We start from the raw sequence: 27,404 nt of genomic DNA on the forward strand, positions 1-27,404 counted from the left end.
AATCTGAAAATACACCAAAACTGGAAGAAAACAGCCCAGTGAACATGATGTGATAAAGCTTCCACCTTGGCATCCTCGACAGGGGAGAACATGGAACCAGTGCAAAGCACACAGCCCTCCTCCTGCTGCCACAGGCTTACACTGGGATGCAGTGGCTCACAGAATGGTTTGGGTTGGAAGGGACCTTCAAGATCATCCAGTTCCAACCCCCTGCCATGGGCAGGGCCTCATCCAACCTGGCCTGGAACACCTCCAGGGAGGGGGCATCCACAACCTTCCTGGGCAACCTGTTCCAGTGTCTCCCCACCCTCACTGGAAAGAATTTTTTTTCTAATCTCCAGTCTAAAACATCCCTCCTCAAGCTTCACTCCATTCCTTCTCATCCTAGCACTACAAGCCCTTGTCAAAAGCCCCTTCCTGGCTTTCGTATAGCCCCCTCTCAGTTACTGAAAGGCTGCCCTCAGGTACTTTAAGGCTGCCATAATGTACAAGAAGAGAAGAAATCCTGGAATCCCACCAAGCACCACAACTGACAGACCTGTTTTCCACAATACCACTATAAAACTCCTGACTAGGTACCAGGAATGGTTAGAACCATTGACTAGTCAGAGTGTCCCTAGGCTACTGAGTTCACATGGGATTTCTGAAGGCAGAAATTCATCCTTAATCCAAGAAGAACACAAAGCAAGGAGAACTATTAGTCAGGCAGGAACATTTATGCACCTTCCTTCCACCAGTCTTTCACCAAACCCAGCCTGGAGGGACCAGATTGCTCTGGTTTCTTTCAACACATGCCCTTGTTTCTAAAAGTGGCAGAGCTGATTCAGAATGCTGGTTGGTTTCCATGACACTCCTTCCTTTACATCATCTGCATTTCCTCTCAGTTTTCTTGGAGGAGAAAAAAGGAAGGAGGGGGTAAAAAAAAAAAACCCAAACAAACCCAACCATTACATACCCCCCAGAGCTTTCCGAAACCCCAAAGCTTTGTTGGAATTTTAATTCTTCACTGGAGAACAGCAGGAAACAGAAATGTTGTTTCAATAAAAGTCATTAGCCTGTGGTAAGAAGTCTGCTGAACTTGAGTGAGAGGACGAACTGCAGAAGCCTGTTTGATAGCTCAATCATTGATCTGTCTTGGTTGGAAAAGACCTCTAAATGATTAAGTCCAACCATCAATCCAACACCCCTGTAGCCATTAAACCATGTCCCAAAGTGCCTCACCCACACCTCCAGGGATGGGGACTCCACCACCTCCTGGGGCAGCCTATTCCAATGGCTGACCACTCCTGCAGCAAGGAAATGATTCCTCATCTCCAACCTGAATCTCCCCTCGCTCAGCTTGAGGTCATTTCCTCTTGTCCTGTGGCTTGATACTAGGGAGGAAAAGACCAACCCCCACCTCACTCCAAGCTCCTCTCAGAGAGCTGTAGAGAGCTGAAGTGGTGTTTATGCACAAGGACACCAACAGCTACTCCAAACTCTGGGTACGAACCAGCTACACACAAAGCTGGCTCAGCATCAGCTTCTTTGCAGAGCTTGCTTTGCAACATTAAAAAGAATCTGTCCTACAAAAACCCCCTGTAGAGGATGATGGCTCCATTAGCACCATCCTGCTTTTACCAATTACTGCTCAAGAGTCAGCCTGCAGCACGATGAAAGCACAAATATGGTTCACCTCAGCTTCCTACTCCACAGCAACCTACTCCAGGGAAGGAAAGCTCTTACTACCCTTACTTTATGTGTTGGAACAACTATCCTGGCTCTCCACAATAAATAAATCAACAAAGCCTTCACTAAATGCTTGCACTAAAATGATCATGGGGCTGGAGCACCTCTCCTGTGAGGACAGGCTAGGGGAGCTGGGGTTGTTCAGCCTGGAGAAAAGAAGGCTCCAGGCAGACCTAATAGCAGCCTGACAGTACCTGAAAGGGGCTACAAGAAAGCTGCAGGGGGACTGTTTGCAAAGGCCTGCAGGGGTAGGATGAGGAGCAGCAGTTTGAAATTAGAGGAGATTTAGATTGGATGTTAGGAACAAGTTCTGCACCATGAGGGTGGTGGAACACTGCAAGAGGTTGTCCAGGCAGGGAGCTGAGGTCCCATTGCTGGAGATATTCATGTTAGGCTCCACAGGGCTCTGAGCAACCTGATCTAGTGGAAGATGTCCCTGCTGCCTGCAGGGGGAACTGAAATAGGTGATCCCTTTGGAGGTCCCTTCCAACCCAAACCATTCTATGATTCTGTGTCAAAGCTACTGTAAATGAAAAGTCCCAAACCTGCAGCCTTTAGCTGTTCAAGCACTAACCCTAAAAGGATTCAGTGGTACCCAGGCACAGGAAGGATGATTCACCCTTAGCTGGGGCACTGCTGAACAGAAGAACTCTATGGTGATTGATGCAGATACAACCTCCATCCAAAACTGTCAGAGGTACCAGGGCAATGTGATGGAAATGCAAGCAATTTGCCAAGTTCTTCACGTTATCACTTCCCATTGATTCATTTACTGGAGGCTAACGAGCTTCCAAGCACCTGCATACAGGATGTTTGTGTCACTTCAACACATTTTCCAGAGATATCTGCACAGATTTAAAATGCAGAAGTGATTGCATCTGCTTCAGGAGCCCAGGTCTGCTCATCTCAGGTTAAATAGAAATATATGCTCATTCTACTGCAGGAGCTTTACTTTGGAAGTACAAAAGAAGAATAATTGCTGCCCTCCAGCTCTGGATTTCCCTCCTGACCCCCTTCAGGAGAAACTTTTGTGCTATCCGTGCTCTGAGCAGCAGAGTGCAGCACTGCCACACTGAACAACCACCCGGAGCTCTGCAAGGCTGAAATCAAGGACAAGCTTCTCTTCTCAGCCTCAAGGGCTCAGTGTGCCCATAGAATCACAGGGTTGGGTTGGTTGGAAAGACCTTTAAAGGTCATCCAGTCCAACCCCCTGCAGTCAGGGACATCTGCAACTAGAGCAGGATGCTCAGGACCCCGAACAACCTGACCTGGGACGGTTGCAGAGAGGGAGCAGCTCCCAGCTCCTGGGCAACCTGGCTGAGGGTCTCACCACCTTCATTGCAGAAGCTGGCACCCCATGAGTAAGGCTTCAGATACACTTAACCTTGAGAGTGCAAGGCTCTAGCACCCTCTGCTAACAGCAATCCAAGCCATGGTGGGCAAAAAAAACAGCTTCAAGACCCAAGAGAAAGGCATACAGATGGTTTTCAGAATGAGAAACCTTTTAAAAGCATTAAAGCATTTTTATTTTTGATTGAAGCCATCACTTCCCTAGTGCAAAGATCCTGATCCCTGCTCCACAGCTAGGAGAAGCATCCCTTCTGATTTGAGAGCTGCAGGGTTAAGTGCAGGCATAGCTCAAGGCCACCACGGCTGGAGTCATTAGAGGTTGTGGAGTAATTAGAGGTAGCAGTGACTGTTTTAATTTAACACTCAGTTTGGGGGCTGGAGGATGTGGGGAAACATTCACCCAGAAGAGATGCCTTTAGAATCTCTTGGTAAAGAGAAATGTGGCAGAAGGAAGCCAGTGAAAACATGACACACTGCTTCCAGGAGGGAACCTCTGAATGCTGGCTCTGCACAGGCTGAATCCCATCTCCAAGGAATCTGCATTCAATAAAGATGATCTTTAATGTGTATCACTTTTGGAGTTGAAGCCTTTTAATTCCATTTTCCACGTTCCCTGTCAATGCTGAATTGTCCCAGCCAAGACTCCTTGCATGGCATAGCTAACAGTGAATTCTTCTCTTTCAAAAGACCACACAGGACGTGGGTTTCTTCTTTTTTTTTTTTTTTCCTGCTCCCAGCTTCTCCCTTCCAAAGGGAAGAAAAAAGAAATAAGGGGGAAAAAAAACCAAACCAAAACAAACAAACAAAAAACCCTCAACTTTTAAGCATTGCCCCGAGCTGGCAAAGTAAGGGAAACCTCTCATTCCTGAGACTTAGAATGATAGAGGAGTTGGTTCCATTTACTACAGTTTAAAGGATCAGCCTGGAATGAACAAAGAACAAATTCTTAACTATTTACCTCCTGGTTTTGGGACTGAGGTTCCCTATCTCACAGTTACCTGGGTAAAATCATCTCACAGATACAACAGCTCACCTGGTAAATGGAATCTGAGACACAGCTTAAGCAGCGTGGCAGCTCCATGAACCTACTGCAGACCTATTGGCACTGTGACCAAAATTCATCACTGCTAAGCAGGTAGATTTTATGTCATGACAAGATTTCCTCAGTCAGGCTTAAAAAGATGCAGGAGCTCACACTGATTCTCTGCAGATGGATTAAGTGCACCCAGAGTCCCAGCATGGTGGGGGTTAGAAGGGACTTCTGGAGATCATCCAGACTGACCCCACTCCCAAAGCAGGGGCACCCACACCAGCTTGCCCAGGAGGGTTTGGAATCTCTCCAGACAAGGAGACACCACAACCTCTCCAGGCAGCCTGCTCCAGGGCTCCAGCACCCTCACACCAAAGCAGTTTTCCTCATGTTGAAGAGAACCTCCTGTGTTCCATTTTGTGCCTGTTGTCCCTTGTCCTGTTGCTGGGCACCACTGAGAAGAGTCTGGTCCCACCCTCTTGCCCCCCACCCTTTAGCTCTTGCTGAGCCTTGAGCAGATACCCTCTGGGGCTGCTCTTCTCCAGGCTCTCAGCTTTTCCTCCCCATACAGACAGAAGCTCCAAGCCCCTCTACATCTTTGTAGCCTGCTCTGGACTCTCTCCAGTAGCTCCCTAAGAGCTGGATGATCGTTTCCACTAAAACAGTCCTAGATTTGTATTTTCTTTCATAGCTATCACTTGTTTTAGAGACAAACCCAGATGCAGCAAGCAGAGATGAATGGTTAGCTGCTGAGGACAGCATTAGCATGACAACCACCTGACAGCTTGAAGTTTGGGGCTGCCATTGCTATAGTGAGGCAGCAGAGAGCTCCCCTTATTCCCATTCAGATTCCCATTCAGCCCAGGAGCTGAGGGTACAGTACACAGCCTCACACAATAGCTCAGTGCCTGAGGAATCCACTTTCTTTAGGAACAAAAATCCCACATAAATATGCGTGGGAAAAGCAGCCAGGGTTAGAGTCCTGCTCCTGTCCAGCCTACAAAATAAATGCAGGAGGACAAAAAAAAGGAAAAAAGAACCTCCAAGGAGCACAACACTTTGATTCTAGTTCCCTGTTGGCTGTAAGAAAAAGACTTTCCCCCCCCCAAAAAAAAACCAAAATCCCAGCTCCTGTTTGATGCAGTTTCTACAGATTTATTGTTTGATGGAGGGAAGAAGGGATCTTAATTGTGCCTTAGTTATAAAAGGACAGGTGGAGCTCTGGGTTGTGATGGCAGAAAGCAATTCTCATCAGTCAGAAAACCTAGGGAGAGATACTCAGCCTGAAAGTAGCAAATACCACTCCACTATTTGCTGATGGTGCCAAACTGGGAGGAGTGGAAACACCATCAGGCTGTGGTGACATTCAGCAAGACCTGGAGAGGCTGAAGAACTTGGGAGAAGAACCTCATGAAGTGCAACAAGAGCAAGTATAAGATCCTGCCCCTGGGGAGGAACAACTCCCTGCACCAGTACAGGTGAGGGTGACCTACTGGGGAGCAGCTCCACAGACAAGGTCCTGGGAATGCTGGGGGACAAGCTGCCCATGAGACAGCAACCTGCCCTCATGGCCAAGAAGGTCAATGGAATCCTAGGGGCATGAAGAAGACTGTGGAAGGTTAAGGTGAGAGAGGATCTTCTCAATACTGATCAACAGTCAAAGGGTGGGAGGCAAGAGGAAAGGGCCAGACTCTTTTTAGTGGTGCCCAGTGACAGGACAAGGGGCAATGGGCACAATAGAAACCAGGAGGTTCCATCTGAACAGGAGGAGAAACTTCTTTGGTGTGAGGATGCTGAGCCCTGTCCCAGGCTGCCCAGAGAGGTTGGGGAGTCTCCTTCTCTGAAGGGATGCCAAACCCACCTGGGCATTGTGATCCTGAGCAAGCTGCTGTGGGTGCCCCTGCTTTAGGAGTGAGGTTGGTTTGGATGATCTGCATAGGTCCCCTCCAACCCCCACCACTCTATGATTCCATGTCCCTTGGCCATACTCAGTGATTATGCAAACAGCAGTGTTATGCTGTAGGTATAAATCAGCTTAGAAATTAAGAAAGAAGTTTGGGAAGATGGAAAAACCAGCAGCCTGACATTTAATTCCAACATCTGAGTCAGTGGAGCTGACAGGAATTCATATTTCTGTATCTAAAGCCAACCTGGGCTCAGCTTTCTGTGTCCAATGGCATAAACCCCAAAGCTGGGTTAGGATCCACTCCTTTTCCAAACCTTTAGAACAACAGCAACACAAAGAATGTGTCTGCTTGGGACAGGCAACTTCTATCACGAGCTGTCCAGAAACTTCTGAACAACAGAACAAAAGAGGCAGCTCATGAGTGTCTGGAAAACCTTGGCCTCTGATCACACACCCTGCTCTAGCTGGAGCAGCATCCAGCTGTGGGGCAGGATAACTGGGCAGAATTCCTTGGATCTGCCTTCCTGACCAGATGCTCCAAAGCCTGCTCAGCCTCAGCCAGCAGTTCTCAGAAGCAGGTTAGGATTGATGCCACGTGCTGGCGAAGCTGAGGGGATGCTGCTCTCCAGAAAGGACCTGATGTCACTCAGGTGAGGTCAGAACAGGACATTTGCTGGACAAGAGCTGCAGAAAGGTTGTTCCATGTTACTGGTCAGCAAAACTGGGAAGTTGAAGACAATCTCTTTCTCAGATATAGAATCATAGATTGCTTCAGCTATAAAAGGTCTCTAAGATGACTGAGTCCAACCATGCCCACTAAACTGCTGCCCAAGTGCCATGCCCACATGTGAGGACACAGCTGGAGGACTGGGTCCAGTTCTGGGCTCCCCAGTTCAAGAGAGACAGGGAAATACTGGAAAGAGCCAAGTGGGGGCTACAAAGATGCTGAGGGGCCTGGAGCCTCTCTGAGAGGAGGAAAGGCTGAGAGCCCTGGGGCTGCTGAGTCTGGAGAAGAGCAGCCTGAGGGGGATCTGATCAGTGCCCAGCAAGAGCTAAAGGGTGGGGGGCAAGAGGATGGGGCTGGGCTATCTTCAGGGGTCCCCAGTGACAGGACAAGGGGCAATGGGCACAAACTGGAATCCAGCAGGTTCCATCTGAACACGATGAGAAACTTCTTCGCTGTGAGGGTGCTGGAGCCCTGTCCCAGGCTGCCCAGAGAGGTTGGGGAGTCTCCTTCTCTGGAGAGATTCCAAACCCACCTGGACATTGTGATCCTGGGCAAGCTGCTGTGGGTGACCCCGCTTTAGCAGGGGGTTGGACTGGCTGATCTTCAGAGGTCCCTTCCAACCACCACCATGCTGGGATTCTGTAGGCATTCCAAGTTCAAAAGCACTTTTTTTTTCCCCTAAGAAGTCTCCAGCACAGCCTTCCTAAAACCAGGATCAGCACAACCAGATTGTCTGCACAGTTACTTAAGAGCTCACGACTCAGCTGTTACTTTCTGGTATCAGTTCATAACCCAGACAAAACACAAAGAGCTGTAAGCCACAAGAATAAAACCCCCAAATCCTTCCTTTTTTTTTTTTTTTTTTTTTTTTCATCTACTCTTCCAGAAACTACAATCAAGATCTGGGGCAGCACTGGGCTAAGTGCTGCATAAAGAATAAGAAACAAACCCTGTGCTAAGGAGAGTGAAATCTTCCTTTAAACCTTTACAATTCACTAAGCTCTCCACACTTTTATAAATTGCATTTAAAAATAGTTTTCTCCTCACTCATGTCCCAGATTTAAGAGAGTGATATATTAAGGCCTCATTAAAAAGTCTTCATTACCTTCACAAGCCATGGTACCTCACTTCATTTAGTACCAAGTGCTGAAAATACTACAGATCTCAGAAGCCTTTGACCTGATCTAGGACTAAGAGCACTCCAAGGGGCTTCATAGGACATGCTCCAACCCTTCTATCTTCCCAAGACACTTGCAGGATTGGACTTCTCTAATTCACAAAGGATGATGTGTACCAAGTGCCACCTAGCTGCCTTCTTGTCACTTATGCCTGTGCCAAAATCAAGGAGTCATCCCACTCTTCTAGCAGTAATTTAGAGGTTCAAGCATCACACCTTCTAACCTCCTTGGGCAACCTGTTCCAGTATCTCCCCACCCTCACTTTCTAATTTCCAGTCTAAATCTCCCCTCCTCAACCTTCAATCCATTCCCCCTTGTCCTGTCACTCTGAGCCTTTGTCAGAAGTCCTTCCCCAGCTCTCCCCTCCCTGTCCTGCTGCTCTCCCTGCTTTGGATGCAGCCCAGCACACAGCTGCCTGCTGGGCTGCCAGCAACCATTGCTGGCTCATGGTGAGATTTTCATCAACTGACACCTCCAAACACCACATAAAGGCTCTTTTTGACCTCTATTTCTTCTCATGCAGAAATGGAGGATTCTTCAAGCCCTTACAAAGTTAAAGATACTCCTTTCCTTTTGGAACAACACTGCTGCCTCAGAGAAAAGTCAGAAAATCCATGCCTAGTAATATTACTTGGCTCAAAAAACAGCTTTTCATCCCCCTGGAACCTAGAAGTGTTCTCCAAAAGTCAGTATCATCCAATGCTTTTTGCAAACTGGAGCAGAGGAAGGAAAAACTGTGTGTATGTGTGTGTGTGAAGGTTACCCAGCAGGCCAGCAGCGAGGTGGGAATAGGAGGTTGAGGCAGTGAGGAAAACAGTCTGTCTAATATCATCTACCTCTAAAAATAGAGAACACAAGCTGGGAGGGGAATACAAAATATAGGAGTCCTTTAGGGCTGCTCAGGCAGCTACTGCCTTAATCTAACTCCTGTGAAGTCTGTCTATCCAGTGCTGCATCTCAGCCAGCCTGCCTCTCACAACCTGCAGCACAGGATTTCATTTGTATGAAGTTTCCAGAACAATCAGATGCACCCAAATGAACCAGGCCTTCAATATGAAACCACTTCTCCTGCTGAATATCACTTGGAATACTGTGTCCAGCTATGGGATCCCAACACAAGAGAGGCACGGACCTGCTGATGATCAGAGGGCTGGAGCACCCTTCCTTTAGGGACAAGCTGAAACAGTTGGGGCTGTTCAGCCTGGAGAAAAGAAGGCTCCAGGGGGACTTTAGAGCAGCTTTCCAGTACCTGAAGGGGGACACAGGAGAGCTGGGGAGGGACTTTTGACAAGGGTTTGGAGTGACAGGATGAGGAGCAATGGTTTGAAACTGAAGCAGGGTAGATTTAGATTGGACACCAGGAGGAAGTTCTTCACATTGAGAGTGCTGAAATCCTGGAACACGTTGCCCAGGGAGGTGGTTGAGGTCCCATCCCTGGAGACATTCAAGATCAGACTTGATGTGGCCCTGGGCAGCCTGATTTATTTGGAGGTGTCTCTGCTGCCTGCAGGGGTTTGGACAAGATGGACCTTTGAGGGTCCCTTCCAACCTAATGCCATCTGTGAATCTTTAAATCACAAACAAGAAAGGAGCAGCTTTATGAAGTAGGTGAAAAGAACTAATACTAAGCATTCAAATGATGATAAAAGTAGCATCAGACAAAGGACTGGAGCTGCTCAGCTGCCCAGACCAAACTGGCAATGACAGAAATATTAAAAATAGAGTTTCTGCCCTACCTTATATTTACAGCAAAGGGGGACAGACATTCCACCCCCACCCATTTAGAAAGACCTTTGGTTTATTTCTTGTGAAGAAAAAAGCTCTGGACACAAAGCACTTCCATAAATTAATAATAAGCACTTGGAAATGTATTGAGAATAAAAGGAGGGAGAGCAGGAACAACTTGTAGCTGTTCATTTAATTGTGAATGCAGAAATCACCTTCTCCCAAAGTACAGAAACATGTAGAAAGCAACAGAGAGAAATGAGTAATCATCACTAGCCTGTTGGCTGTGTCAAGAGGCTCCCAAGCTCTCCATGGTGTCACCAGTCTCAGCATTTGCTCACCTGGCAGAAAGTGAACTTCATTTCAAGTGACAAAGCCTTGCACCCAGCTGACTCTCCAGCTGTCTGACATGGAGAGCTGAGAACAACCCAGCTCTGTCCCCCCTGGCCAAGCCCCTGCAGCCTCCATTCCCTACAGGCTGAAACAGCAGGCAGACAAAACCTGAAGTCTGCAACTTAAACAACTACTAACCAAAAATCAGTCATGGAATCATTTTGATTGGAAGAGACCTTTAAGATCTTCAAGTCCAACCCTTAACCCAGCGCTGCCAGGTCACCACTAAACCATGTTCCTCAGCACCACATCTACAAGGCCTTCCAATCCCTCCTGAGATAGGGACTCCACCACTGCCCTTGGGCAGCCTGGTCCAGGCCTTGATAACCCTTTAGAAGAAAAAAAAAAAAAATGTTTCTCATGTCCAATCTAAACCTCCCCAGGGCAACTTGAGGCCATTTCCTGGAGTTCCTTGGGAGATGAGACCATCCCCCACCTGGCTCCAACCTCCTTTCAAGAGTTGTAGAGAGACAGAAGGTTTCCTCTCAGCCTCCTCTTCTCCAGGCTGAACAACCCCAGTTCCCTCAGCTGCTCCTCACCAGCCCTGTTCTCCAGACCCTTCCCCAGCTTTGTTGCCCTTTCTCTGGATCTGCTCCAGCCCTTCAATGTCCTTCTTGGAGTGAGGGGCTCAAAACTGTACCCAGGGTTTGAGGTGCAGCCTCATCAGTGCCCAGTACAGGGGGACAGTCACTGCGCTGGTCCTCTGCTGGTCACACCATTGGTGATCCAGGCCAGGATGCTGGTAGCCTCTTTGGCCACCTGGGCACACATTGGCTCATATTTAGCCAGCTGCTGACCAGTACCCTGACCACAAACATACTGTGCCACTATGAGATACTCACATTCCATGTGAGGAGCCTGCTCTGGGAAGAGGCTAAGCAAGAGGCTGCTAAAAATGCAAGATGAAGGAGAAGAGCAAGGGGAAAAAACATGAGGCTAAAACTGATAAGGAAAAAGGCAGAGCACAGCAGCTGAACTGGTTCAACAGGGACTCAAAAGTGACAGTGTTGTGCACTGCCCCTGAAATATTTACCTCTTGTAAACATTACCTTCTGAGTGGATATAAGGCAGAGGTTGAAAGTGGAAATTTGATTCACTCAGCACAGTAAACATGAGCAAGAGAGGTTTCTCCACCCATCTACAACATATTCACAGGATCAGGAGGTCAAAGCAATGCTGTGAACACAAATCCAAGCCACCACAACTCCAGGTTCAGTAGCTTTACAGGCAGCTCTGTGCTCCCTCAGACTAAATCAGCAAGCAGCAAAACCTCAGATGGGAATTTTCTTGCTTATCATCCTCTAAATCTCTTCTTTGTAGCCACCTGGGCTGTTCAGTTTCACAGTGCTGGCAGAGAGCTGTGCAAGAGGATCTGTTCCACAAAGGGAATTAATAGCACAGCGTGAGGAACATTATGCAGATGTGTAGGTTGCAAGATAAAAATCACAGAATCATAGAATGCTTTGGGTTGAAAGAGACCTCAAGGATCATCCAGTTCCAACCCCCTGCCATGGGCAGGGACACCTCCCACCAGCCCAGGCTGCTCAAGGCCTCATCCAACCCAGCCTTGAACACCTCCAAGGAGGGAGCATCCACAACCTCCCTGGACAACCTGTTCCAGTGTCTCCCCTCCCTCACTCTAAAGAATTTCTTCCTAATCTCCAGTCTAAATCTGCCCTCTTCAAGCTTCAACCCATCTCCTCTTGTCCTATTACAAGGACACAAGAGCTGAACAATGTCCATGGGTGCAGCTGCCTTGGCTGAGCACAGGGAAAGCATCACACCAGAAGAGGTCAACCTTTCCCTGGCTGTAAGTCAACAACAGACTAAACCAGGAACAAACAGGGGATGGCAGCTAACTTCTGTTGCAGGTGGAGACCTGGAATTACAGAGCCACATTCCTGAGACACACCTTGAGGTTACAGACAGCATGGTGTCAAAGAGCAACCTGCACCCAGCTCCTGCCCCTGGGGTGTTTAGAAGCACTGAGGCTGGGAGCATGCACCCTTGACTGGGTAACACTGATGAGAACAGGCAGCTCCAGCGTGAGCTGCTTCCCACCAGGGTGGAGAGATGGAAAAAGTACTCACATAGGAGATAAAACACAGTTAGGAATGCAAAGAGCCACAATCAGGAGTGGATAAGGAGTTGTCAAGCAGACTGACAAGCCCAGAAAGTGCCAGCAGATAAAAATGCTGGGGAAGATGAGGCTTTGGGTTGGGCTTTTTAGGGGCTGGGACAAGTATGGAACAAAATATTGTCACTGTATTCTCCAGGGGTTGCAGGTGCTTTTGAGAGAGCAGCTCACAGTGCTCCTCTCTCTTCCTCTGCTTAAAATAAATGCCTGGCTTGCAGGGACTTTTATACCCTACACATTTCCTGACCCTTCTGTAAAGAACAGCAAATCCAAAATCTATTCCACGTGCCCCAAGCAAGTGCTTTAAAATTCAAATAACCCCCTGGCATGAATACCCTTCAGCCCCATGGATCAGATGGATCTGGCTGTCCTGCAGTACCCATCTCTCAGGCTCCTACAGCACTGCTGGCACTCCAGCAGCAGGGAAGATGTGGCTTTTCCAAGCTGAGGAGCTGCCACACGACCCAGAGAGAGGGAAAACTGCTCACTGGTAGCACAGCACAGTAACAAATCTCAGCCTGGGGCTGTTTAGACTGAAGAAGAGCAGACTGAGAGGGGATCTGATCAATGCTCAGCAAGAGATAAAGAACTGGGGGCAAGAGGATGGGACTTGGCTATCCTCAGTGGTGCCCAGTGACACAACAAGGGGCAATGGGCACAAACTGGAACCTCCATCTGAACAGGAGGAGAAAATTCTTGGGTTTCGAGGGTGCAGGAGCCCTGTCCCAGGCTGCCCAGGGTGGTTGTGTGGTCTCCTTGTCTGGAGAGATTCCAAACCCACCTGACCGTTGTGATCCTGGGCAACTGCTGTGGGTGTCCCTGCCTTAGGAGGGGGGTTGGTTTGGATGACCTCCAGAGGTCCCTGGTTCTGGGATTCTGTGCCTGCCACTGCCGTCCTGGAATATTCAGACCTTCCTGCTATCCAAGGTGTGTAACAGAAGACAATTCCTTCTTCAGCTCAGTATGCTAATGAAGCAATTTAGGAAACAACAAGCAAGATACAACTTCCAGACACTGCTGCACTGAAACAAGGCAGGTCGAGCTGCTGTGAGCTAAGATAACTTCACCAAACTAATCAGATTCCCTTAGCTGGGGGCTAATCAAACAACAGCTGACCTTCCAAACTCAGCAAATGCTAGGGAGAGCTGGGGAAGTGGAGCTACAGGTACTTTACTCCCTCATTAAAAAAGAAACGAAACACATCAAGGTAGCAGAGCTGCCTGTGGCTCGCTGCCTGCTTGTATTAAGCTGGAGAACAGCACCTTTGCAGCTGCCTTCCTGCAGTTGTGCTCCTTCTGATGGTTCATTAGCTTTTGGGTTGAGGTTTTATTTCTCTAGACTCTGCCACCATTTTGCTAAAACCTTCTTCTTCTTCCTCAACGCTGCACACTTCAAAGAGCATCTTTGTCCAAGGAGCTCCCTTCATGCTCCAAAGTCTGGCTGAAAAAAGAGGTTAATGCAGACTGAAAAATCATTGTGACATTGTGGACCTTTTAATTGGTTACTAGACCTGCTTTGGGGCACATATTAATAGGGCAGAAGCATTATGCATGCTCCTTCTCTCTCTCTCCTTGACAAACTGCCAGAGGAAGGGAAGTATTTTGGGCTTGTACTGTGCAAGCCATTTAAAAACCTGAAATTCAGAGGAGATAAATCAGTAACCAGCATGTAAAAGGAAATTGTTCATCATAATGGAGACAGAGAATGCAACAAGGTGTTTTACCATAGCACTGAGAGTCTCCTCCCAGTCTGGCCTCTCTCTGGGATGGATGCTCCTCTGAAGCTCTGGCACAAAGTCATCTTCTTCTGTATGGAGAGAGGACTTCATCATTCTGCAAAGGAGGACAGAGAGGTTTGATGCTCAGTGATGATATCCAGTGAACCTTAGGCACAGCCTGTGATGATCCTCACAGTGCTGTCATACATCCAGAAACCTTACAAACCTCCAAGCCTCCCTTCCATCCCCATTACACTCCTGTCCTGCTTGTATAACTCTGGTGGAGAGAAAACTGCACTTCCCCACCAATCAATGGATAATTGTGTTTAATCACAGCACAATTTGCAAGTCCTAAAACACAGACAACTGCAGAGCAGTCATTTTCAGTCCAGTTCCAAGAAATTGTTCCATCAGCCAAGCAAACAACATCAGCCTGAGCAGAACACTGACACATCTGAGTCCTTCACTGCATGTTTTCCCCAAAATGAAGACAGCACTTTCCATATCTTAGCTGGAAATCACATCCCAAGGCCTGAGCCAGCAGCTTTCATAGTCCTTACTATCCTAGCTGAAGGGTGAACCCCTTCAACCACCCCAGCTCTGCAGAGATAAGCTCAAATCAGTCTTATTTTATCAAGGTAACCTTTTCTTTGGATAAGGAACCATCTTTCAGATATCCTGTGAAGCATATTCTGAGCCTGTTTGATCAGAGGCTCAGAATCAAGATTTAAAAAAAAGTAATCCTAAAAGTTTCTCAGCCTATCCTTATGACAGCTCTGGAGTTGTTAGATATCATACTTGAAGGGCATATAAACGTGTCTTTAGGGAGGTTACAGAACAGATCTGCAGTCCCAAGGGGCTGTTGAAAGGCTGCAGTTACCCATTCTGGTTTCCTTAATCAGAGACTCAGGCAGAGTTTTATCTCAGAATTGTAGAATGGGTTTGGCTGCAAGAGACTTTCAATATCGTCAAGCCCAGACCTTGACAACCTTTTCCAGGAAGAAATTGTTCCTCGTGTTCAACCTCAAGCTTCCCTGGTGCAACTTGAGAACATTTCCTCTCATCCTATCACTTGTTCCTTAGGAGAAGAGACTAACCCCCACGTGGCTTCAACCTTTCTTCAGGGAGTTGTAGAGAATCAGAAGGTTTCCCCTCAGGCTCCTCTTCTCCAGACCAAGCAAGCCCAGTTCCCTCAGCTGCTCCTCACCAGCCCTGTTCTCCAGGCCCTTCCCCAGCTTTGTTAGCCTTCCTGGGACATGCTCCAGCCCCTCAATGACCATCCCAGCAGTCGAGGTGCAGCTTTGCAGTCCCCAGTACAGGGGGACAATCACTTCCCTGCTCCTGCTGGTCACACAGCTTGCCAGCATCCAGGCCAGGATGCTGGTGGCCTCCTTGGGCACATTCTGGCTCATTTCCTTATTTTGGATAACACTGTGATAACAAACAGTGTGCTCACACAGGCTGGAAGGCAGGACTGGCTTCAGCAGACCTTAACTGTGCTGATTTACAGCTCCTTGGACCAAACCCAGTGGGGTGAAAGCCATCTAAGAAAACCAAGATCAGTCCTTCTGAAACCATTCTGTGCTGTTTGCCACCAGGACATAAGTGGTTGGGCCAAAGCATTTAACTCTCCTTTATACTCTACAAGAAGGTTAAGATGAAGTTACTGTGAGTGTTAATTACAGCACGGCAGGGCTCCAAAATTACATCCCCTGGAAGGCCATAACTGAGCTCTGTGATCACTTGGCAGCAGAAAACACATGCCAGGGAACATGGGCCTCAAAACCAAAAGTCATCAGCCCCCAGGCTACTGCTGCTAAATACTTCCATGTGCCATTCCCACCACAAACGGAGAGTCAGGCATCCCTAATGAGACCAGAAAACCCCCACCTGGGGACAGCTGGAGGGAGCTGCACAAGATCTGCATGGAAATAGCATGGCTGGGAAGGTAGAGGTGTGATGGCAGCTCAGAGGTGGGGCTCCCACCTTTGTGACCTGTGTGTTCAGAGGAATTTGAGATTTGCAGTCCTCAGAGTGGTGGCTCTTCCATTTCTCCTGCTTTGCATCTCAAGAGCTGGATTTGGCCTGTTTCCCACCACCTCAGCTCCAGCACATGAGAAGGTGCCACTTACTTTAATTGAAAGTAAAAGCTGAAACCTGCTGTGTGCAGCTAAAAGCAGATTGTGCAACTCAACACCAAAGAGATAAAACACCTCAAAACCTGAGGTCTGGGGCCCTCACTTCAAGAAGGACATGGAGGTGCAGGAGCAGGTCCAGAGAAGGGCAAAAAGCTGGGGAAGGGTCTGGAGAATAGGGTTGGTGAGGAGCAGCTGAGGGAACTAGGGCTGTTTAGTCTGAAGAAAAAGAGCCTGAGGGGAGACCTCATTGCTCTCTAAAATTCCCTGAAAGGAGGTGAAGTGAGGTGGGAGTTGGTCTCTTCTCCCATGGAACAAGTGATAGGATGAGAAGAAATGGCCTCAGGTTGTACCAGGGGAGGTTTAAGTTGGACATGATAAGAAACTTCTTCACTGAAAGGGTTCTCAAATGCTTGGAACAGGCTCCTCAGGGAGGTGGTTGAATCCCCATCTCTGGAGGTGTTTAAAATAGACAGGGATGTGGTGCTGAGGGCCATGATTTAGCACCAGCCTTGGGAGAGTTTGGGAGAATGGTTGGACTGGATGATCTTGAAGGTCTTACCCAACTGAAAGGAATTTATGACTATGGCTAGAAAGCTCCACAATAAAGTCTTCCAAAACCCTTCCCATGGAGATCCTGAAGCACAGCACCATTAATTCTTCCAGTTGAAGGCATTCTCTGTGTGTAGAAATGCAATCTTTACACCATCTAAGCCTTTCAGCATTAGCCAGACTTCCTGGAATAATATTCTGCTGATGGAAATCAAATACTTCATCAGAGTACCACCAAAATATTGGACATGACACAGAAGATTTTCTAATTCTAAACACTTGATAACCATCTGTGAACCTTCATTAATCTTTAATAGCAACTATTTAATTCCATGCCACCTGAGACAAGTGACCAAGGCAGGCAGAAGATGCTACAGGTAATATTAGTCCCTTATGTATTCAGTCTAGAAGCTTCTTCCTCCCTGCCCTTGAGTTGGGTGAAGGAAAATCTCCTTGTGAATTAGCAGCACTGAAATACAGGCAGGGGTAAGGCCAGAAAAGGGGGGAAAAGAGGAGGAAAAGCAGCTACTGGAGACATTCCTGTTGTTATTTCATTGAATCTCTGTGCTCTCGAGGAGGACATGGAAATGAGTCAGAAGCTCAGGGTCCCTGAGAAAGCTGTAATGGAAAGAATGACAGGACTGGTGTCCACCTGCAACAACACTTAGAAGCATTATTTCCTCACACCCTCATCTTTTGGGCTTTCTGCACCAACTCAGCCCCTGATGCTCCAAGACACAGCTCTGTTGTGTTTGGAACTCCCCCACATGAGAAACCAGTGATGATTGGGAAAGAGCCACAGTGGCTGCAGGCACTGGGAGCATCCCCAAAGAAAATGTCCTCTGGGCACACAAAAAAACAGCCACACAGCTGGGGAATGGAGCTTTCCTAGAAGTCAGACATGGAGATTGTCTGTGGTTTCACCCTAAGAACAGCTTGGAATATTATAGAAAGGATTGGAAAGGACCTCTGAGGACTATCCAGTCCAACCCCCCTGCTAAAGCAGGGTCACCCACAGCAGCTTGCCCAGGATCACAATGGCCAGCTGAGTCTGGAATCTCTCCAGGGAAGCAGACTCCACAGCCTTCCTGGGCAGCCTGCTCCAGGGCTCTGGCACCCACAAAGCCAAGATGTCTCTCCTCATGGAACCTCCTGGGTTCCAGTTTGTGTTTGTTGCTCCTTGTCCTCTTGCTGGGCACCACTGAGAAGAGGCTGGGGACCTCTTGTCCTCCACCCTTTAAATATTGAGTATGAAGCAGCTATGGAAATACCATAAATGATGGGGTCAGACAACTGGATTGGAGAAGATGGAAAGGGGCACTAAATGTTTCCTTGATGCAACTGTCTCATGGAAAATGTACAGGCTCTGACTTGACATTCATCAGGTTGACCTAGCAGAGAAGTTGAAAGGCTGGGTGTGAATGAGGGCTGTGCCTTTTGTGAAATGTCCTGTAAACATTTGTTCCAGTACATTTGATTCTCAATTTACAATGAAGAAGGATTCACTCAGCTGAAGAGAGATTGCTTAATGGCCTCTGTGCAGCCAGGACTTTTATTAATATAATAGTGTCACTTTTCATTGAAGGGCATTCAGAGCTGTTAAGCTTGGAGAAAGTGGCATTTGAAAGAAAATTTCAGTGCAGTTCTCCTGACTGAGTGCCCCTATGGTCCTGTGGCTCTGAGCACCAAGTACTACCTGCACACACCAATGGTTTGATGGAGTCCCACAGCCATGTAGAGGAAAGGTTCCCACACTGCTGTTGCCACAAGAATCACAGAATCCTACCATGGTGGAGGCTGGAATGAATCTCTAGAGGCCTTGAGCAGCACCTTGAGAGGTGTCCCTGCCCATGGTGGGGAGCTTGAAGTAGATGACCTCTAAGGATCCTTCCAACCTATCCCATTCTCTGCTGCTGATGGTAGGACGTCATGCTTCATGACAACTTAAATAAGGTCTGTGCTGACACCCAGAGGAGGGAAATTGGGGTGGGGGGATCCAGTCTAGAAAAAGGGAGACCTTCTGAATCTCTACACCTCCCTGAAAGGAGGCTGGAGCCAGGTGAATCTTTGCCTCTTCTCCCTAAAACAAGGGATGGAACAAGAGGAAACGGCCTCAAGTTGCACCAGGAGAGGTTTAGGTTGGATGTAAGAAGAAACTTCTTCACTAAAAGGGTTCTCAGGACTGGAATTGCTGCTCAGAGAGGCGGTTGAATCTCCATTCCTGGAAGTGTTTAAGAGGCAGAGATGTGGTGCTGAAGGACATGATTCAGCACCAGATGTGGTAGAGCTAGAGAATGGTTGGACTGGATGATCTCAGAGATCTTTCCCAACTAGAACAATCCTGACACAGATCTGTACTGAAAATCCAGGAGCTCAGACACTTTCTCATCAAAAGTGACATTTCTGCTGCTCAAATAATTCCCAGAAACAGGCCAAACTAACAGAGTGTTCACCAGGGCACTGGAAAGGAATTGGGGCTTAAGCTTTGCATTGTTTGCAAATGCAATGTGCAGGGAACTGTAGATCCACTCAGCTCATCTTCCTCTCTCCTAGCAACAGTGTTTGACTTCAATAAGCACTCTTCAGCTGGCTGCTGCTAGCAGATGCTGCTCCAGAAAGAGAAGAATGACAGAGACAACAGAGAGCAATCAAACCAGAATTGTGATGCAGTACTGCGAGGCCAGGAGTCAGAAGCAGTCAGAAAAATGAACATGATGTTGTGGAGACAAATGAGATTTGGGTTTATTGTAGGCTTCAGGACTTCACTACAGGTGAGCCACAGTGCAGAAAGCTAATGCTGAGATATTGCCCCTTTGAGGCACAGCAAAACAGCCTGAGTGCAGCACTTTGATGTAAGCAAGCAGAGAGTTGTCAGGATTCAATTCCATAACTCTCAGTCACAGAATCCGTGAATCCCAGCATGGGGTTAAAAGGGACCTCTGGAGATCAGTCAGTCCAATCCCACTCCTAAAATCAGGTCACCCACAGCAGCTTGGCCCAGGATCACAACGCCCAGGTGGGTTTGAAATCTTACCAGAGGAGACCCCACAACTTCTCTGGGCAGCCTGCTGCAGGGTTCCAGAATCCTCACAGCAAAGAACTTTCTCCTCCTGTTCAGGTAGAACCTCCTGGGTTCCAGTTTGTGCCCATTGCCCCTTGCCCACCACTGAAAAGAGCCCAGCAACATCCCCTTGCCCTCCACCTTTAGCTCTTGCTGAGCATTGATCAGATCCCCTCTGGGGCTGCTCTTCTCCAGGCTCAGCAGCCCCAGGGCTCTCAGCCTTTCCTCCTCCCAGAGATGCTCCAGGACCCTCAGCAGTAGTAGGGGGGGAAGAAGGAAAAAAGGAGAAGGAAAAAAAGGGAGGGAAAGGGGAAAAAAAGCAGGGTGGAAAGGGAAATGTCATGAGAGAAATGGAACAAGGCAAAATGCAAACTCCTCCTACCCTCCCCCAACCCAATTCTCCACACAAACTCTGTGTGCATGAAATTAAAACGACCACAGTGGAAAGGACTCAAATCAGCCTGCAATATGGAAAGCAGAGATAGCTCGAGAGCCCCAGGAAAAACGAAACAAGAGATGGGAACTGAAGGCTGAGAGTTCTGACCTGAAAGGGGATTTCATTTCCCATGTTCTAAATCAGCTTTGTCAACACCTTTGCTGATGACATTACGTCCATCTGCATTACATAAAACAAGATTTCTGAAGCCTGGTCTCCAGGATCACACAAGGTGAGGAGAGAAAAGACCAAGGAGGTCAGCTTAATGCATACCTCATAAATAAACAAATGGGAACTGGATTGGACTTAATCCTTGACCACAAAATGAAAACCTGGCATCAGGAAATGCTTTACTGTGATTGATTCTACCACGCTGAAAGCTCTAATTGGTACTTTTGATGGAAGTTCAGAGCCAGGGAGCCAAAATTCAATTGTTTGGGAAGCAGTGCACAAGAAAGATTAATAGAATCAGAGTGTGTTAGAGGGAGAGAATCTTTAAAAATCATCTGAATGAAATCTGGTTCAAAATATCAGTGAGCACCAAGCTAAATGGCTCTGAATCTCTCTGGGCACTGCTTGTGTTGATCAGGAGGTAGTACTGCCTGGGTTTAAGCTAGAGTAGAATCACAGAATTGTTTTGGTTGGAAAAGCTCTGTAAGATCATCAAGTCCAACCATCAACCCAGCACCATCATGGCCATTAAACCATGTCCCAAAGTGCCACATCCACAGCTCCAGGGACAGTGATGCCACCACCTCCCTTGGCAGCTTGTTCCAATCCCTGACCACTCCTGAAGAAATTGTTCCTAATCTCCAACCTCAACCTTCCCTGGTGCAAACTTGAGGCTGTGGAAAGCACTGCATCCAGTTCTGGTGCCACCAGCACAAAAAGGACATGGAACTGCTGAAGCAGGTCCAGAGCAGGCCATGAAGATGATCAGAGGGCTGGAGAACCTCCCCTGTGGGGACAAGCTGACAGAGCTGGGGCTGTTCAGCCTGGAGAAGGCTCAAGGGAGACCTTAGAGCAGCCTTCCAGTACCTGAAGGGGGCTACAGGAGAGCTGGGGAGGGGCTTTGGACAAGGGCTGGGAGTGACAAGATGTGGGGCAATGGATTGAAGCTGGAAGAAGAGATATTGAGACTGGAAATTAGGAAGAAATTATTTATAGTGAGGATGGGGAGACACTGGAACAGGTTGCCCAGGGAGGTTGTGGATGCCTCCTCCCTGGAGATGTTCTAGGCCAGGTTGGATGAGGCCTTGAGCAACCTGGGCTGGTGGGAGGTGTCCTGACCCATGGCAAGGGATTGGAACTGGATGATCTTTAAGGTCCCTTCCAACCCAGTGCATTCTATGAACCTAGGAATCTGTACCTCATGGTCTGAAAGTGCTTTGTTGAACAGGGCTGTAATCATCTGCATTCAGGATTTTGCATATCTCGAGTTGCTTTAAACTTTGTGAATAGAATATTCAGCTTTTACAGGCTCTGAGACATGTTCTTAGTTATTAAAAAGCTTTATAAAAATAAATCACTAAATCCTCATGCTTTTGCACATATCTACTGCTGAACAAACCTGCTCGTTTATTTGGCAGCACACAAAAGATGTTTGGTGTAGGAGATGCTGGGCATTTTCCTTTAGAGGAACAGAGTGACAGTCAACAACAACAAAGTCCTCAGGACCAAGCTTCCTCTTACCACTTTTGCCCAATATAAGAAAAGGAATTAGGACATCACTGAACAGTCAGAATCACTGAGCCCTGCCTTGGATTTCTTTTGTCTGATTTAGGAACAAATATAAAAGTATTAAAGAAAACTGCCCGCAGGGAAAAAGGGTCCTGACACCTCATTTGCCATTAATGAAGTGCTGAAAGCAGTTCTAAAGTCTCCACACAGAGGAGAGATGGGAAAGGATGGCTGCTGCTGCCCTTCCTCCTGTGATGGGAAGTCTAAACCTGGGCAGCATCACCTCAAAATCCTTGTGGAACAGTGGCAGCAGGATGTCCTGCCTCTGTGTCCCTCCCTCCCACGGTCTGAATGCTTTGTGCTTCCACCCTGGCTCCTGCCACTTGCTTTCCTTCTCCAAATGACAGCAGGACAAGTACCACCTCACCAAGCTCTTAGTCAAAACCTGTTCCCTGCATGTCCTCTGCAATCTCCTTGTGTTGTCTTGTTTAAGACCAGGCTTGCTTCATAGGATCCCAGAATCCTTCAGGTTGGGAAAGACCTTTCAGATCATCTTCCTCAGTGCCCAACAAGAGCAGCTCACTGGAGTTCTTCAGTACAAGGGTGGTGAGACAGGTTGCCCAGGGAGGTTGTGGATGCCCCCTCCCTGGGGTTGTTCAAGGCCAGGTTGGACGTGGCCCTGAGCAGCTGAGCCTAGTTGAGAGGTGTCCCTGCCCATGGCAGAGGGGTTGGAACTGGATGATCTCCAAGGTCCCTTCCAACCTAAGCCATTCTGTGACTCTTCAACCACTACCTTAGCCCAGTCAGTAATCAAACCCATCTGTTTACAGCTATTCCAAACACAGCAGAGATCAAAGCAGACCCCAAAACTGCAGAGAATGACCTAAAGCTAGATCCAAGGACATTCAGCTGGGCTGATCCCATTTGTCTGTGGTTCGGTGCCAAGGCAAAGCTATGGTAAATTTAATCCTTCCTCAGAGAAGCATCTAGTGGAAAAATGATGCTTTCAGCACATGGAATGATCAAGTGCCATCAACTAATCACTTACAATTAGCCTGGCATGCTGTTCAGTGACAACTGTTCCTAACACCAAGCAACGTTTCAAACTTGCCCACTCAGCCAGCTGCTGAGCAGGGAAATCCTCCCTCCAACTAAAACAGTTACATGGAGCCAGACACTAATTACTGCCCCATTTCAAAGGGACCTACAGCAAATTGGAGGCTGCTCAGCCATGAAGATGATCAGAGGGCTGGAGCACCTCCCCTCTGGGGACAGGCTGAGAGAGTTGGGGCTGATCAGCCTGGAGAAGAGAAGGGAGGCTTCAGAGCAGCCTTCCAGCACCTGAAGGGGGCTACAGGATTGCTGGGGAGGGACTTTTGACAAGGGTTTGTAGCAATGAGGTGTGAAGGAATGGGTCAACACTTGAGGAGGGCAGATTTAGACTGGAGATTAGGAAGAAATTCTTTCCAGTGAGGATGGGGAGACACTGGAACAGGTTGCCCAGGGAGGTGTGGAAGCCCCATGCCTGGAGACATTCAAGGTGAGGCTTGAGGGGGCTTTCAACAACCTGATGTAGTTGGAGACGTCCCTGCTGACTGCAGGAGGGTTGGAGCAGATGACCTTTAAAGGTCCCTTCCAACCCAGTGCCATTCTCTGATTCTAGGAAGCAGGCCCAATGCTGAAGCCATCTTTAACAATCAAAGCACATTCGCTTTGCCCTTTTGCAATGCTATTAAATACCTTTTTCAATGAATAATAATTAAAAAAAAAAAACACACCCACAGAGAGGAAAGAGATCATTGATCTCCCTCGCCCTCAGTGCTCAAGGGTCCAGCTGCAGCCACTACTGGCCAATGCTTTTTACCTTCAACACCCACACCAGCATTTTTTTGGTGCAGAAGCATCCGAGCTGGCACACACATCTGCTGGGAATGGAAACCCTGCTGCTAGGTTTCCTGCTGCCAGGGAGATGCAGAGAGAAAGAACAATCGGCCCAGGCTTCAGACTAATTTAGATGTATTTTTCTTTTCTTTCTGGAGGAGAGACTGAGAGATGGCACGTTGTAAAACAAAAATTATTAACTCCAAAGGCTACTCAGAGGAGTACAATGCTGCAGCACCCTGTGTGACCTTTATTCTAGGGACTTCTGATCACAAGCACTATTGCCTAGAGCCCAGTGACCTCAGTTATGCTAAATGCTGTACTGGGATACACCAGAAGACTATAAAACAAGGCAAGGACTAGCAACACCCAAGCAGACAAGAGGAGAGCAATGAGAATACCTCCATCTTCCAAAATCCCAAAGGAACTGACAGCTCTTGTCCAGTATTTCAGAGGATGGCTGAGCTTAATATAGGAAACAACTTGGGTTTTACCATTCATAGAATGGTTTGGGTTGGAAGGGACCTTAAAAACCATCTAGTTCTAACCCCCCTGCCATGGGCAGGGACACTTCCCACCATCCCAGCTTGCTCAAGACCTCATCCAACCTGGCCTTGAACACCTCCAGGGAGGGGGCATCCACAACCTCCCTGGGCAACCTGACCACAAAGACCATGCACAGTAGCATAGCTTTGATCCTAAGGCACAAGTACCAAACACCTCATCAGAGCCTGAAGAGCAAAAACCAAGACTGAGGGAGAACACCCTCCTGTGCAGAAGAGAGGACCAAACACTCTCACCTCTCATCTGTTCCTTGACCCAAAACGTGCTGTAGAGAAGAGCAAGAGCCCAGCTCAGCTCACTAAGAGCTAATTAGGCCACACTCTGAGTTGGACAGGTTCAGGAGTACTCTGAAGCTGGCTGTTTCCCAATCTATGTCTGATCACAGAGGTTCTGAACTTCCTTCAGAAAAGAGAGTGAGGAATCTATAAGCTACATACAGACTTACTAGAGGTAGAAACACTCCCTGCAGCCTCAGCATCATTATACTTCACCTGCACTGGGGTGAGCAAGGTCTCCACACACTCCTCAGAGACTTTCTTTTGACTTTGGCCACCTCCTGTCTTGTGAAACCTCATGGGGGCTTTTGCAGATCCCATCCTGATGTCTACAGAGAACCATGGAATGGTTTGGGTTGGAAGGGACCTTAAACATCATCTAATTGCAACCCCCCTGCCACAGGCAGGGACACCTCCCACCAGACCAGGTTGCTATGTGATGAAGACACTGAAAGAAGAGAATGTGGACATTTATCTTAGCTTTGCAATGCTGGAGCTGAGGTTGGAAAGCTGCTGCAATGCTTCATCATGCAACATCACCCAAATCCTTTGGGAATGTCAAAGCTCCAGCATAAGAATAGGTTTCTTAGTTGTTGTTATTAATTAACTAGGGAGAGAAGTATCTGAAATATCAACACTATGGGGGGAAAAAGAAAGGTCAACATTTTCTTTATATTTTTTTTTTAATGTGAAGAGCAAACTACAAGCAACTAAAATAATCACCAGAGGAACAAATTGTGACTGAGAACAAAGTCATTTTAAGATGGGAGGAAAAAAAAGTCAGCCAGGAATTTTTAGCCTTTTAGAACAAAAGGTTTTAATTGCATTGCTTCCCAGTTCCATGGTTTTAAGTAGCCTCTGTCATTTTACATCAGGAAAGCCAAGAAAGTCCCTGAAACATTAAAGGCAGAAGGAAAGGGGGATAAAGAAAGAGATTGGGGGGGAAGCGAGTTACACAATCACAAACAAGTTAAGATTGGAAGGACATTCCAAGAACAAAAAGAGGACCCTTCCAATGCATGAGAGAGGATGAAAACATGAAAGGTGTTTAATTGCCTCAGCAGAAGCCAACAATGGAATGCATAAAAAAGCAAAAGCAAACAGGGTTTTCTGTCCCCTCAGTTACAAGACAACACATCTGCAGTCACCCACTGCCTCCCTGTGAGGAGGAGGAGTCATGGTAATTGTTAGCAGTGCCACAGCTTACTGAGCACAGGAAAAATGCTGCCTCACTCACCCCAATCACAGAGATGGGTCTGCTGTGCTAGGAAGGAGAGCAGTTAGATGAAATGCAGGAGGGAAGAAGGAAAAGGGTAGGTGGCAAACCCATTAGAGGCTCCAGAAGCGAGGCACACAAATGACTGTTGAGTTGTGCAATGACTCAGCAGGAAGGGGGGGGGAAAAAAAAAAAAAAAGAGGAAAAAAGAAAAGACACAAAATATAGCAGCAGATAGGAAAGTCTGGGCTGCAAGAAATGAGCTACCATGAAAAAAAAATTTAAAATAAACAAAATAGAGAAACAAGAAGAGATTCCAGCCTGGAATTGTGCCTAGTCCCAGCAGCTCTGCACACAAAGTTCTTTCTTAACCAGCCATTCTTTATTACCCTTTGCAGATACCTGAGCCAGCAGAGGAGCAGGAAACTGAGCTGCTTTAACCCCTGCTTCACCACCACCTCTGCCTGGGTTGGCTGGGAATGAGCTTTTCCTGGTGAGCAACATGATAGGAAGAAGCTAAAGCCAGGAGAGAAGTCAGATAAGCACACAGCAGAGACACAGAACAGCTTGGGTTGGAAAGGACTCAAAGATCATCCAGTTCCAACCCCCCTGTCATGGACAGGGACACTTCCCACCAGCCCAGGCAGCTCGCCCTCATTCAACCTGATCTTCAAGATCTCCAGGGATGAAGTGTCCACAACTTCTCTGGGCAAGAGGATGGGGCTGGGCTATTTTCAGAGGTGCCCAGGGACAGGACAAGGGGCAATGGCCACAATCTGGAACCCAGGAGGTTCCATCTGAACAGGAGAAGAAAATTCTTTGGCGTGAGGCCTGAAGCAGGCTGCCCAGAGATGTTCTACATTCCAAACCTACCTGGACATTGTGATCCTGGGCAACCTGCTATGGGTTAACCCTGCTGTAGCAGGAGGGTTGGACTAGATGACAACCTCCAGAGCTCCCTTCCAACCTTCACCATGCTGGATTCTGTATGAACGATTTCTGAACACTTTCCTCTGCCACTATACCACCCTCTAAGGTTAACACAAGGCACTGTCCACTCCCACCACTGACAGAACTGACCCCTGCAAGGCAAGGGCAGCTGGAGCTTTATGGCTAGGACATGAAGATCCATTATTTGTATAGCTGAATGGTTGGCAGTGAGGGACCAAGATGGACCCTGGGCTGTTGTTCCAAAATGTGCTATGGTGAACAACAGGAAGTCATAGACAGAGAAGAGAACACAACATCTGCAATGTGGTCCTGACACCTGTGTCAACATCCACCACTCCCCAGTGCCCTGGGCAGAATTCTTGTAATTCAAGGGCTTGGGAGGGAAGTTAATAACCAAGGACAATCCTGCTGAAAATGACACGCAGCCACTAAATCCACCTTTCAATCCTGTTTCAAAAGAGCAACAGGAACCAAAGAAAATTTTGCCCTGAAGTAGTTTTTATCCTTGAGCCACACAGCTCTTCACAATTAAGTTAAAATCCTGCTGTAAAAGAGCTATTTTTGTTAGCTTAGCTTAAAAAGATTCAGCACTGAAGCTCAGAACAAGCTGTCAGGCACTGGAACAGGCTGCCCAGGGAGGTGGTGGAGTCACCATCCCTGGAGGGGTTCAAAAACCATGTAGGCATGGCACTTTGGGACATGGTATGGTGGGTTGATGGTTAGACTTAAGGATCTTAGAGGTCTTTTCCCACCTTCATGATT

At 47.7% G+C, this 27,404-nt stretch overlaps 1 protein-coding gene across 2 annotated transcripts in view; it reads right to left on the reverse strand.

The window, feature by feature from the left end:
• The window catches only part of ARHGAP32 (Rho GTPase activating protein 32), a 137,297-nt gene extending 123,292 nt beyond the window's left edge, over nt 1-14,005 (reverse strand). For both annotated transcript variants that reach the window (XM_054395651.1, XM_054395650.1), the window contains exon 1: nt 13,898-14,005. In XM_054395651.1, the coding sequence (XP_054251626.1) occupies nt 13,898-14,005 (108 nt within the window). The remainder of the gene's footprint in view (nt 1-13,897) is intronic.
• Nucleotides 14,006-27,404: the final 13,399 nt, after the last annotated feature.

Source organism: Indicator indicator, chromosome 34 (genome assembly GCF_027791375.1).
Source record: "Indicator indicator isolate 239-I01 chromosome 34, UM_Iind_1.1, whole genome shotgun sequence".
NCBI lineage: Eukaryota > Metazoa > Chordata > Aves > Piciformes > Indicatoridae > Indicator > Indicator indicator.